Here is a 12,244-nt window from a genome sequence, read left to right on the forward strand (position 1 = left end):
TTAAGCCAGTTCCTATCCTCTCTAGCCAAGATGTAAACACCTTTGCATAGGGTAGAGATATCCCCTCCCATACTCCCTGTGTGTGAACACAAACAGCAATGGCTATGACACTGTGAAGCCCTGCTGATGTGAACAGCTAGGGGGAAAAGAGCTGGGAAATGCATTCACTGGCGTCTCTAAGGCGGTAATGTGAACACACCCTGAGATGGGGATTAGAGTCATCTGTGAACACATCAGAGATTACAAAATGTGGCAAACTACTTCCTTTTTAAATGTAGTAGTTATTTAATCTTTTTGAGTGCATGCTTCTAGTCCCCATGTTCACACAAAAAACAGCATGGATAGTCTACAGCAAAAGAGTCAGAGAAAACAGTTGGCTTACATCAGACTTCCATTGGCCAGAGGATATAATAATCTTAGTTCAACATGGGCCCCAGGCATTTACTGTGCCCCTCCCCATATTGTTACCCCTCCCCACCCCTTAAAAATAAGTAATTGATCCGCTACTTCATGCAAACCAGTTTTGTCTGCTGGATTTCTCTACTCATCCCTTCTTCTTTTTTTTAAATAAATATTTATTAAGGTTTTTACAATGTTACAAAATGAAAAAGAGAAAAGAAAAAATACAAAATAAAAATAGTTAAAAACAATTCAATCTTTTCATCACTTATCTTTCATTTACTTATTTCCCGGACCTCCTCATACCTCCCCCTTTTGTATTCCAGTTCAATTTATTAGTTCAGCAATTCCTTTCCCTCCTTATTTTATCCTGATCTTTAATCTTGATATATTGTAACCTAAATTTACCTGTTAAGAATCCAATTTTTTCATATTCTTTTATACCATTACAGCTAGAAACCCCTTAACTTCAATCCAACATCATTCTAACATTCATTAATTTTACAAGATTTCTGTAAATAGTCTTTAAATTTCTTCCAATCTTCTTCCACCAACTCTTCTCCCTGGTCTCGGATTCTGCCAGTCATTTCCGCCAATTCCATATAATCCATCAGTTTCATCTGCCATTCTTCCAGAGTGGGTAGATCTTGTGTCTTCCAATACTTTGCAATAAGTATTCTTGCTGCTGTTGTAGCATACATAAAGAAAGTTCTGTCCTTCTTTAACACTGATTGGCCGACTATGCCCAGAAGAAAGGCCTCTGGTTTCTTCAAGAAGGTATATTTAAATTCCTTTTTTTATTCATTATAAATCATCTCCCAGAAAGCCTTAATCCTTGGGCACGTCCACCATTGGTGAAAGAATGTACCTTCAGTTTCCTTACATTTCCAACATTTATTATCGGGCAAATGGTAGATTTTTGCAAGCTTGACTGGGGTCATGTACCACCTGTATATCATTTTCATAATATTCTCTCTTAAGGCATTACATGCCGTAAACTTCATACCTGTGGTCCATAACTGTTCCCAGTCAGCCATCATTATGTTATGTCCAACATCTTGTGCCCATTTAATCATAGCAGATTTCACCGTTTCATCCTGAATATTCCATTTCAACAGCAGGTTATACATCTTTGACAAAATCTTAGTTTTGGGTTCTAACAATTCTGTTTCTAATTTTGATTTTTCCACCTGGAAGCCGATTTTCTTGTCCAAATTGTATGCCTCCATTATTTGATAATAATGAAGCCAGTCTCGCACTTTGTTTTTTATTTTTTCAAAACTCTGCAATTTCAACCTATCTCCATCTTGTTCCAAAATTTCCCAATATTTCGGTCTACTCATCCCTTCTGCACTGTGAAGCTTCTAATGATACCAAGCTCATCCCTGCCTGCATTCTGCAAGCCCCATAGACCCTTCTTCTGGTATAAACAGCAAATACAGTGGTACCTCAGTTTATGAACTTAATCTTTTCCCGGAGGCCCGTTCTTAAACTGAAACCATTCTTAAACCGAGGCGCACGTTCCCTAATGAGGCCTATCGCCACTGGTGCCCTTCCACTGTTCGGATTCCGTTCTTAGACTGAGGTAAAGTTCGCAAACCGGGACACTACTTCCGGTTCTGCAGTGTTTGTAAACCAAATAGCTCGTAAACAGGGCTGTTCTTAAACCGAGGTACCATTGTACTGTTACTGCTTAATTCTAGATTAGAGCCTTTAGCCCTATTTATGCAGTGCTTTCCCACAATTTTGTGGAAGTGAAATTAGAAGTTCGACGTAAGCATATAGTGCTAGATTATACTGCAATTCTGTTCCCCATGGCCAAGATCCCTTCTATAATATTACTCATAAGCAAATTCCATTCAGCAAATGTCCTTTCTAATGTTAATTAAAAGTTTCCTGTATTCAGTTTTTATTTGATGTTTTTATTGTTTCATGCTGAGCATGGCAATAAGATTAGTGGCAAATTTATTTCCCCTTAAAAGTTGTCTCAACATTGCCCACCCCATGTCAGTTTCTTTTTCTGCAAGGGGAGAAAGCTTTAATTCTATTTTTTATAGTTAAATAGCCCCCCTTCCTTGGGAAGAGAAGTGGACTCTGGGAGGCTGTATTAAAAAGGCTATTCATGGCAGGCAATTAATAGGACATTCCTCACTAGTTTTACTGCCACACTGAATGCAAAGCAATAAATTACCTGAGACTTCAAACAGGAAGTGTTTAATTAAAGCTATAGTAGCCATTAAGAGTCATCATCACTTGTCTGCACAAAACAAAATTGTGCAGCAGCTGTATTTTACTACCCCAAAATTGCCACAAATCTGGCCTGAGGGGAGACCACAACAGAACACCACAAAACTGACTGACGGTGACATTAACTGGGAACTGAGAAACTGTTCCCATTAACTGGGAACTGGGAAAGTGAGTAAACAAAGGGTGGCAATTCTAGGAGGAAGGATTAGCTCAGAAGCAATCTGCCTTCCTCCCTCTTCTCCAAAACCCACTATTTTTGCAATCTGAATAGGTTGTGCTAAGGTAGCTGAGTGATGACGTTTCCCCCTCCAGCTGCATAATTGGTGAGAGATGCAGAATTTAAGGCAAGTGCTTTATTGGCCAGGTGCACCAACAGTGTCTGCTGTGATCAGTTTTTGGAACCTTGTACCAAAGTCACATGCTGTGTTTCTGAAAACGGTAGTTACTTACAAAGAATATTCCTGTTTGAGCTTGCAGACTGACTCTACTATGGTCTTGCCATCAATGTGTCCCTATGTAGCAGGTGCCAAAGAAGGAAGGAGATCCGTACATCTCTGTGTCTGTCTTTGCCAGTGTTCTAGCTATATGGACAAAGAACAGGATATTGGTGAATCTGGAGCTGGAAGTTCTTACAAGAGCCTACAGTTACAGACAGTGGTGTAGGTACAGACCTACTAAACCATCTTATACTGAGTTAGGCGTTTGTTCATCTGTGCTGACTGGCGGCGAGTCTCCAGAATTTCAGGAAGGAATCCCTCCCAGCCTTGGCTGCGGATTGAACCTGGGACTTTCTGTATGGAGAGCATGCGCTCTGACACTGAGCTATGGCCCTTCCCCAGAGTAGGGCAGAGATGGGATAAAGCACAGCCACTTATTTCACAGCAAGAACAATGATGTCATCTCCCAGGGCACTATTTGCCAATCCTCTGAATGCCAAATATTGGGGCTGGGGTGGGGACATAGCCAAAGAAACACATCAGAATAAAATTAAGGAAGAGTTGTGGTTCGCTGACAGAGCATCTGTCAGTGCCTGCTCACTCCCCCCCCCCCCTGCCAGGAACTCACCAGTTTGAGTGGTGAGGACAGCAGAAAGTGGGGGTGGGGATGCAAATTGCTAATGGGAGGGGAGGAGGCAAGGATCAAATGAGGAGCAGGGCTGTGTGTGTGTGTATGAGAGAGGAGAGCGTGTGGAATAGTTACACCCACTGCGAGGGATGAGGGAGAGAGAAATCCGATTCAGTTTACATTTAGCTAATTTGCACTTCTGAAACAATATGCATACCGAAACACCGTTGTCCTTCAGAATTCTCTGATTTTTCTGCACAGTTCCGTAGCCAAATAAAGTGTACAGAATGCATATACTGAGGTAAAGTATGCACAAAATGCGTATATTCTTGGAAATAGGATACAGTAATGGGGAAATTGCTTTGCGAAAATTGTATATTAGGGGAAATTGCAAGCAAATATTTGGAGAAATTCACATTAGAATGCTGGTGACTTTTCTTTGGGACTTAAAAATGATCATCCCAAACTCAAGTGGAAGTGTAGAGAACTCTTAAGATTTGAAAATGAGAAACTGAGAGAAACAAAAATGGACAGATCCGACCATCCCTCACTTCCCTGCTGGCATGTGGCCCGCAAAGCGTTAGCTGACGGGATATGTGGCCCTTGGGCCAAAAAAAACAACAGGCCACTACCCATGATGTAGAGAGGATACCAATGGCTGGACTCCGTGTAATTGCCTTCCTAAAATTAGCAGCTTGGAAAAGAAAGGCTGTTGCACAGTGGCAGAAGGCCATCAAAGAAGGGCCAAGTCCGTCCTCTCACAGCTGTCTTCAGCAGACCCTGCCAAATGTCATTCGGAAGTTTCTGGGAAGAGTCATGGTGGGCTTTCTTTTTGCAGTCCTGCTTCTTTTCCCCGCTTTTTCAGGCAGCAGTGACGTTTCCCCAAGACCTGCCCCCCAAATCACCTGGATACTCTGCCGCAGCTGTGGCATGGGCCTTAATTAACATGGATTGGAAGAACGGCTTTGTTAGTCAAAACATTAATTACGATAGCGCAGGAAAGCCCACACCACTACCCCTGCTTGGCATTCCTGGGTGGCATGATTAAACTGATTTGGCTGTGGAAGAGCAGCAGAATGAAAAGGAAATTTGTTAATGCCGTTTGGAATAAACTTGCAGCGCTGTTTGGAATCGATTTCTCAAACGCTCTGGGGTCTAGTTGTCTCCAGATCTCCTTGCCAACCGCCATCCCTTCCGTACTTGCCACTCGGTTGTTCTCCTCCACCGCTCCCCCCCCCTCATTTCCACCTCCCTCTCTCTTTACTTTCTGTCTGCTGAGGTCCCTTTGTCTCGTGCATGGAAATGCACCATCCATCATTACCCAACAGAGCGATTCTGTTGACTGTGCAACTTGTAGCTGCTAATTACACAATGCAGAGATGGTTAAACGTTTAAAGGAATGGCGGGGGGGATTGGGGATAGCAGAAAATATACAGCATTTTCTGTTGGCTGCATGTCTCTTGCCAGAGAGGAAGGTGGTGGGGCCAGAGTTCAGAGGCAGAGCACAAGCTTCGTGAGCAGACGGTCCCTGATTCAATCCTGGGCACCTTGAGTCTTAAGAAAGGAACGGTGGGCAGGTGATGAGCAAGACCAGGAGGGCACCATCATGGAGTCCACTCCCCTCTGCTCCGAAGACACTGTTACATCTTCTTCACACAGGGCATGAAGCTGTTGTGGAGTTGGTCCCCACAGGAGGCAGTGATGGCAACCAACCTCTATGGCTCTAAAAGAGGATCAGACAAAATGCAGGGAGTGTCAGAGGTGTCACGTGGCTGGGTCAACTCTGTCAGATGGGCAGGGTGCAAATAAAAAAAATCATTATAAAAAATGTTATGTCTCTGAATATCAGTTGCTGGGTATCTCAAGGGGGTCTGTGGTTTGAGATCAGATTTTTGGGTTAGATGGGCCTTTAGCCTGATTAAGTAGATCCCTTCCTATGCTCTTAAGCTCTTACTTTTCTCGCCCCCCCCTTATATAGTTGCTTTTAACTGCTTGTCTTTTGTTTCTATCTTAAGTTTTGTGAGTTATAATCACTTTTATCCCTTTCCTCTTTTTAGGTCTTATGTGCTTTATTTATTAGCATGTTTTTATCTTATGCTGGTCTGTGACTGTAATAAAGTTTTGTGATGGTACCTCTCTGAGGACCGAGGCCCAAAAAAGTCCCTTCTAGTGAAGGCTGAACTATAGTGGGCTTCGGGGGACTGATAGAATGAGACTCCCTAAGGTGTTTCCGTGTGACGCTTTGCTACTGCTCCTAATAATAATGATCATAATCATAACAATTTATTATTTATACCCCGCCCATCTGGCTGGGTTTCCCCAGCCACTGTGGGCGGCTTCCAACAAAATATTAAAATACAATAGTCTGTCAAACATCAAAAGCTTCCCTAAACAAGGCTGCCTTCAGATGTCTTCTAAAGGTCTGGTAGTTGTTTTTCTCTTTGACATCTGGTGGGAGGGCGTTCCACAGGGTGGGTGCCCCTACCGAGAAGGCCCTCTGCCTGGTTCCCTGTAACTTGGCTTCTCACAGTGAGGGAACCGCCAGAAGGCCCTCGGCGCTGGACCTCAGTGTCCAAGCTGAACGATGGGGGTGGAGACGCTCCTTCAGGTATACTGGACCGAGGCCAGCACGACCCGAGTGCAACAGCAAGTCTTTCCACTTGCTCAGGGAGAAGGGATGCATCCAGATTGAAGAGCAGAGAGGATATAGGTGAGGATAGGAGAACCTCTTGCCTTAAAGGAGGCCTCTCTGCAGGCAGCCACGCCAGGCTGTTTACAGCCAGAGTGATGATGGAGGGTTGTGACACAGAGATGCAAGGGACAAAGGTGACTCAGATCAGGAATTCCTGCAAGCTGAGAAGCATGTTTAGCAAATTATCCTTGCTATGAAGCTCTGCAAGAAGAAGGCAGAAAACAGCAGCATAACAACTTAGTCACCGGTGAGTCCAGGCTGGTGGAATGCTCATTCCAAGAACTCAGCATGGCAAATGACTTCTAAATATGAAAATAACTATCCAAGGCTAGGAGTTTGTGTTAACTGCTGTTCTTTTCTTTTTTTTAACGGTCCACCTGGACCCTCCAGATGTTTTGGGCTATTTGCCCCAGCCAGCACAGCTGGAGGACCCTAGGTTGGAGAAGGCTGCTTTATTTTGCAATTTCCCTTTACTTTTTACATGACCTCCCACAGATGTCAAGAATTGCTCCTGACATTGTGTTTAGTGTAGCTTTGAGGGGGCTTTGATCTGATGGAGGAGCTTCTCTGAGTCGGAACACTTGCAAACCCCCACTTTTCCCGTTCAAAAATAATGGCTTGATGCAGGATATTTGGTTTCCACTTGTTGATCACCCCCAGGCCTTTTTGTTGCCACTGTGTCCCCTCCCTTCCCCAGGACTTTTCTCTCCCTTGAATCTTGACCGCTAGCTGGCTGGCCTCACCCCACCCTCTCCCCTGCCTCTTCTTCATGCCTTCCATCCTGCAGGAGTCTGCAAGGAGCCTCCTTCAGCACAAGGCAGGGCAAGCATTTGTAGCCTTCTTTTGTGGCTTCCGCCAGGTCTCAGGCTGGACATTCTTGTTCCATTACTTAATTGTTGTCCGCGAAGGACTCTGTTGCTACGAGGGAGGTGTGTGTGTGTGTGTTGGGGATGGCGGTGAATTATGTAACTGGAAGCAGGAGTGAATTGTTGACTCTTCCTGGTCCAGATCATGGGCTGGTTCAGATTGAGAGCACCTGGGGGCGGAGGGTGGGCGTGAGTTTCTCCCCCTACATGAACCAGCTAATAGAAAGTGTAAAATATTTGTAGAACCTGAGATAGGAGGCACTGTTATTCTCTTTTTTTGGAAAGAAACTATCCTGCTCCCCCACTTTTCAGTGCTTTCTTTTGCACATGCATGCACACATAGACACCCTGGAAAAATCCTGTGGGTGCCTGTGCTCCAGGCAGGGTGGGTGGGTAGAAGAATGGGGACCCACAGCTCCTTTGAAGTCCTCCATCTCCATTTAACAATTAGAGGAGGGAAGCTTGGAAACAGCCGCCTCAGGAAATCTCACAGAAGCAAAAAGTGAACTGCACTTGGTGTCAGGAGAGGGTTTTGTGTTTTGTGTTTGGCCTGCTGTGCGGATATTAGAGGTACAGGGACTCTATCGGGGGTGGGGAACAACCACCCTAAAGGTGGCAACTTTACGTAGGGCCCATAAAACGATATTTTGCTGCTTCATCTGAGTATGCCAGTTTCCGGGCCTGAGGGAGAAGGGGTCTTTGTGCCCTGCTGGCACTGTGCCCAGCTGTGATTGCTGTTTACTTTAAATGAGCTGTGCCTGGCACCCCTGCCTCAAGCTGTGAGGGGAGGGAGAGATCGCTTGCCTAACTCTGGAGAGCTTGCCTGAGAAGTATTCGGAGGGGGTCTCCTCATAAGCCTTCTTGCCTCCTTCTGTCTTACAGCCCCGGATGGGACCCTCCCGGAAGCAACCCCGCTCCCCCTCAGTGAACGGACTAGCCATTCGCCTGCCACGGCGCCCCTCATGAGGGGGACAGAAACACACCCAAGTGACCAGCCTCTCCTTCCCCTCCCACCAGAAGCCACCCCTCTGCCGCCTGCTGCCGCTCCCACAGGGGCAACGCCTCCTGCTCAAAATGGTCCCCCGGGTGTCAAGACTGCCACGGCGCCCCCTGTGGAAATGAAACCTTCCCTTCAGACTAACCAGGCCAGCCCACTGCCTGCCACGACGCTCCTGGCTGTGGAGGCCCTGCCCCCTAAGAATGGCCGCCCCCCGCCGATAGGTGCCCAGGCATCGCCTCCCACAGAAGAAGAACATCGCCAGGAAAGCACCCAACAACCAGCACCCAAGAGCGAACAGCCTTCCCCTGCCCAGGGGCCTTCCAGACCCCGGACCAAACAAGGTATGTTTGGGGCATGTCAGGGGTTGGGGGCGGAACTCGAAGCTGATCAGAAATTTGCCGGGTGGGAATCTTTGTCACCACATAATTTTCCTGAACTGTTTATTTCTTGTGGAAAGACAGCAGATAAGTTTGCAGCTTCTCTGTTTGAAACACACACACACACACACACACACACACACACACACACACGGCAGCCAGGGGTTTGTCAATATGATGGATGGGGTCTGCAGAAATAGAGAACCTCTGGACTGTGGGCTTCATTAGGAACCCTAGGCCTCCCCCATTTGGAGTCTTTTATTCCAAGGGCCACAGGCTCCCAATCTCTGTCCCATGTGAGTGTTGTTTTTATTCTTTATTTAAAATGCTTTCATTTCACCTTTCGGTACAAAATGTTCTGTGGTAAGAAATACAATAAGGCAACAGGAGAAAGGATTCCCCCTCATAATGCTAAAACTTGTGGACATCTGAGGATTGTTGGAAGATTCAAGTGAGAAAAAAGAAAGTACAAGAAAGTACTTTTTCACGCAGCACCTAGTTAAATTATGGAACTCACTGCTGTAAGGGGGAAGTGATGGCCACCAAAGTGGGTGGCTTTAAAAGAGGAATGAATGCCCAGCTATGGAGGAAAGAAAGCATCTTCTTCCGTAAATCTCTTCTTGTGCAACCAGCCTGGAAATGTAGCAGGCTAGAAGAGCAGGAGATGGATTCCTCTGTCTCCTCCTCCTGCTCCTCCTCCTCCTCCATTTGACTTGGTAGAAGGCAACATTACATTCTGGCCTGCTGAGAGATGAGTAGCTTGCGTTTCCATGCTGCCCAGGGAGAAGAGGGCCTCCACTCCCCTGAGTCCATCATGGAAATAGCTAGTACAAACATTTGCAAGCTAGTAGTTTTTTTGCCTATTTATGTGCCTGGCTTGATAGCCTTCTTCTTCTTCTTCTTCTTCTTCTGCTGCTGCTCCTCCTCCATGGGGTATATTGCCACAAGGCATCTAGATTTGGCTCTCTGAGTTGGTGCTAGAGAAGGACGCATGATGACTGGCAGAGTCACAGTACCATCTGCAGCAGTTCTCTTGCTTCTTTTCAGATTTTTGGTCCTACTTGGAGTCTCAGTCCTCCCTGTTCATATTATTTGCTGTGTGATTTTACTCTTCCTTACTTGTCTTCCTCCTCCTCCCCATCCTGCTGTTTTACTGCTCTAAAAATATAAACATTGATAGTTTGTTTTTGTTTCTCCATTATTATTATTATTATTATTATTATTATTATTATTATTTATTTTTATTATTTTTATTATTATTATTAATTATTATTATTATACTGCTGCCAGTGATGCCACTGGTGTGACCCCCTTCAGATCCAAGTGGGACACAGTAGTCTAGAAAGAGTGGTGCAGACATGAAGAGAATTTGATGAACGTAGGGGTTGCAGGGGGTGGGGTGGGCTTGCACATGACTTTTCTAACTGGCCTAACCTCTCCCTTCTCTTCCCCAGATACCCAGAAGGCGCAAGCCAGGCACAAACTCGCTCGAGAGCGACGGGAAGAACGAGCCAAACATCTAGGTAAGAAGCAAGCTTGTGTTTGTGGGGCAGAGGAAGCTTCAGGCCCTCTCCAGGCAACGAAGCTTTCAGATCTTCTGGGACCCTTGCCCAGGACCCTTTGGTCCATCTATCTATTGCACACTGACTGACAGTGGTCTCCAAGGTCTCATACAGGTGAGTGAGAAGGCAGATGAAGAAGGGATCAATCTCTCTGTCCCTCCTCTACCAGTCAACTTAGTTTCTGTGATGGCCATGAAGGAAAGCTGCTTCTTCCACAGCTGGCACACAAAGTAGACTGCCAAAAGGGGCACAGATTGCTTTGTGATTCCTCTGCCAGTCAGTCCACCTGACAGACAGCAGAATGGGTTTTTTTTTTACCTGCTAAGAAACTAGAGCCCTGATCCTCCAGGACTCTAAATCACCCAGAGAGCATCTCTGAATAAACAGGGCAGGCTCCCTATGGCAGACATTCAGCCCCTGACACGTGGATGGCTGCAGGATTGGCAACAGGAACATGCAGTAGTGTCCCTGCACCCTCCCACAACAGTAATTCTGCGTGTGCGGAGTCTGGGAGAACATGACTTTGCACGGCTCTTGTATTTTGAGAAAATTCATCTCTCACGTGTACCAAATTGTGAGTGGGAGAGAAATCATCATACTCCTTCCTTCCGTTGGGCCAGCAAGTCTAGACAAACACACAAACTTCAGCCAGTTATGCATCCCCCTTCTGCCCCCGTCATGTGCATCTGTGAGATGTGTTGTAGGTAATGTCTTGGCAAAGAAGATTCCTTTCCCATGCAGTAGACCTCTAGTCATTAATTTTGCTGGGTGCTGCTCTCTGTTCTGCGGCCTCTCTCCTGCTTTCCCTCTGCACCACACTGCCCACACCATCACTCCCCCTCCTAATACTTTTGCCGCTCCAGTCTAAATCACTTTCCACCCTCATTCCCCCATTGTTTGGCCTGAATGTGTTTTTCAGGCCAGCTTCCCATTCCCTTTGTTGACTGCATTGCCCCTCCCTCCCTCTCTGCTAGTATCCTGATCCACTTTGTTGTTTAGGGTCTTCCCCCCTCTCTTCCCCCCCCCCCAGCTTGCTGTCACCAGCTGTGGGCTTCATCCCTGAAGCTAGGGGTTCAGTTACTGCAACCCACTCCTTGTTTGAGTGAATTCCTGCAGGATTTTCCCTCATTCCTTCCAACTCTCCTGCCAACCCAGCTTTCCATTGCAGATAGGTCCTATTTTTATTTAGTTAAAATATTTGTGCCTTGCCTTTCAAAGTTTGCTTCAAGGCAGCTTGCAAGCATTTGAAAGCATTGTGCATGCAAAATGCATAAAAACAATTAAACGAGTAAGTCAGTCAGTTTATTTATATACCACGACCCACAAAATACAACTGTTCTCTAAAGCGGTTTGCATTTTTAAAGCAGTCTAAATGCAGCAGAGTAATAATTGCATAATAAAAAGTAGAATTATCACTGCAATAACGTAACAACATAACACTAAACAAATCAACAATTAACTGTATATTTAACATCCATCAAAATTAAAGTGAGCATAAAGTTCACCAGTCGATAAAGTAAAAGTATCCAATAACTTCACATCCAGAAGTGGCCCCAAAGCATTAGCAATGAGCAACTGCTCTCCTTCATCGTTTATACCAGAAACCCCTCTCAATAGTTCTTCTGGAAGCAGCTGCTTTATGAAGGCTCCCAGTGCTGGAGGATAGAACAAGGCAGGTGAAGCAGCCACCTATCCCCTCACCTAACTTTAAAAGTGCAGACATTCTCCTTCTTTACACTACAACCTCTTCAAATCTCCTCCCTCCTTCTCCCCCCCACAAAGTAAATAAATAAAATCCCTAATGAAAAGGCAGGCCTAGTTATCACGAGCATCAGATGAGGTAGTCAGCCTCTTTCTGGACTGTTCCCAGGCCTGGCATCAGCACAGAAGCCAATGCCAGGGGCCTGTTGTAGCTAGTGCCAGCTCCCGCTTTCTAATGTTTATTATTATTTTTTAATGGTCCAGCGCTGTGAAGTGATGCACTGGGGAAAGTTGTAACCATTGGTCTGCTTCTTAGCCCCAGTGACTCAGGGCTT

At 45.6% G+C, this 12,244-nt stretch overlaps 1 protein-coding gene across 12 annotated transcripts in view; it reads left to right on the forward strand.

The window, feature by feature from the left end:
- MAP7D1 (MAP7 domain containing 1) overlaps window positions 1–12,244 on the forward strand; it is a 55,362-nt gene that overhangs the window by 20,810 nt on the left and 22,308 nt on the right. For all 12 annotated transcript variants that reach the window (XM_082233207.1, XM_082233206.1, XM_082233202.1 and 9 more), the window contains exons 2-3: window positions 8,152–8,610; window positions 10,101–10,169. In XM_082233207.1, the coding sequence (XP_082089333.1) occupies window positions 8,152–8,610; window positions 10,101–10,169 (528 nt within the window). The remainder of the gene's footprint in view (window positions 1–8,151; window positions 8,611–10,100; window positions 10,170–12,244) is intronic.

This window comes from Podarcis vaucheri (assembly GCF_965113315.1).
Source record: "Podarcis vaucheri genome assembly, chromosome: 7".
In the NCBI taxonomy this organism is placed as follows: Eukaryota; Metazoa; Chordata; class Lepidosauria; order Squamata; family Lacertidae; genus Podarcis; species Podarcis vaucheri.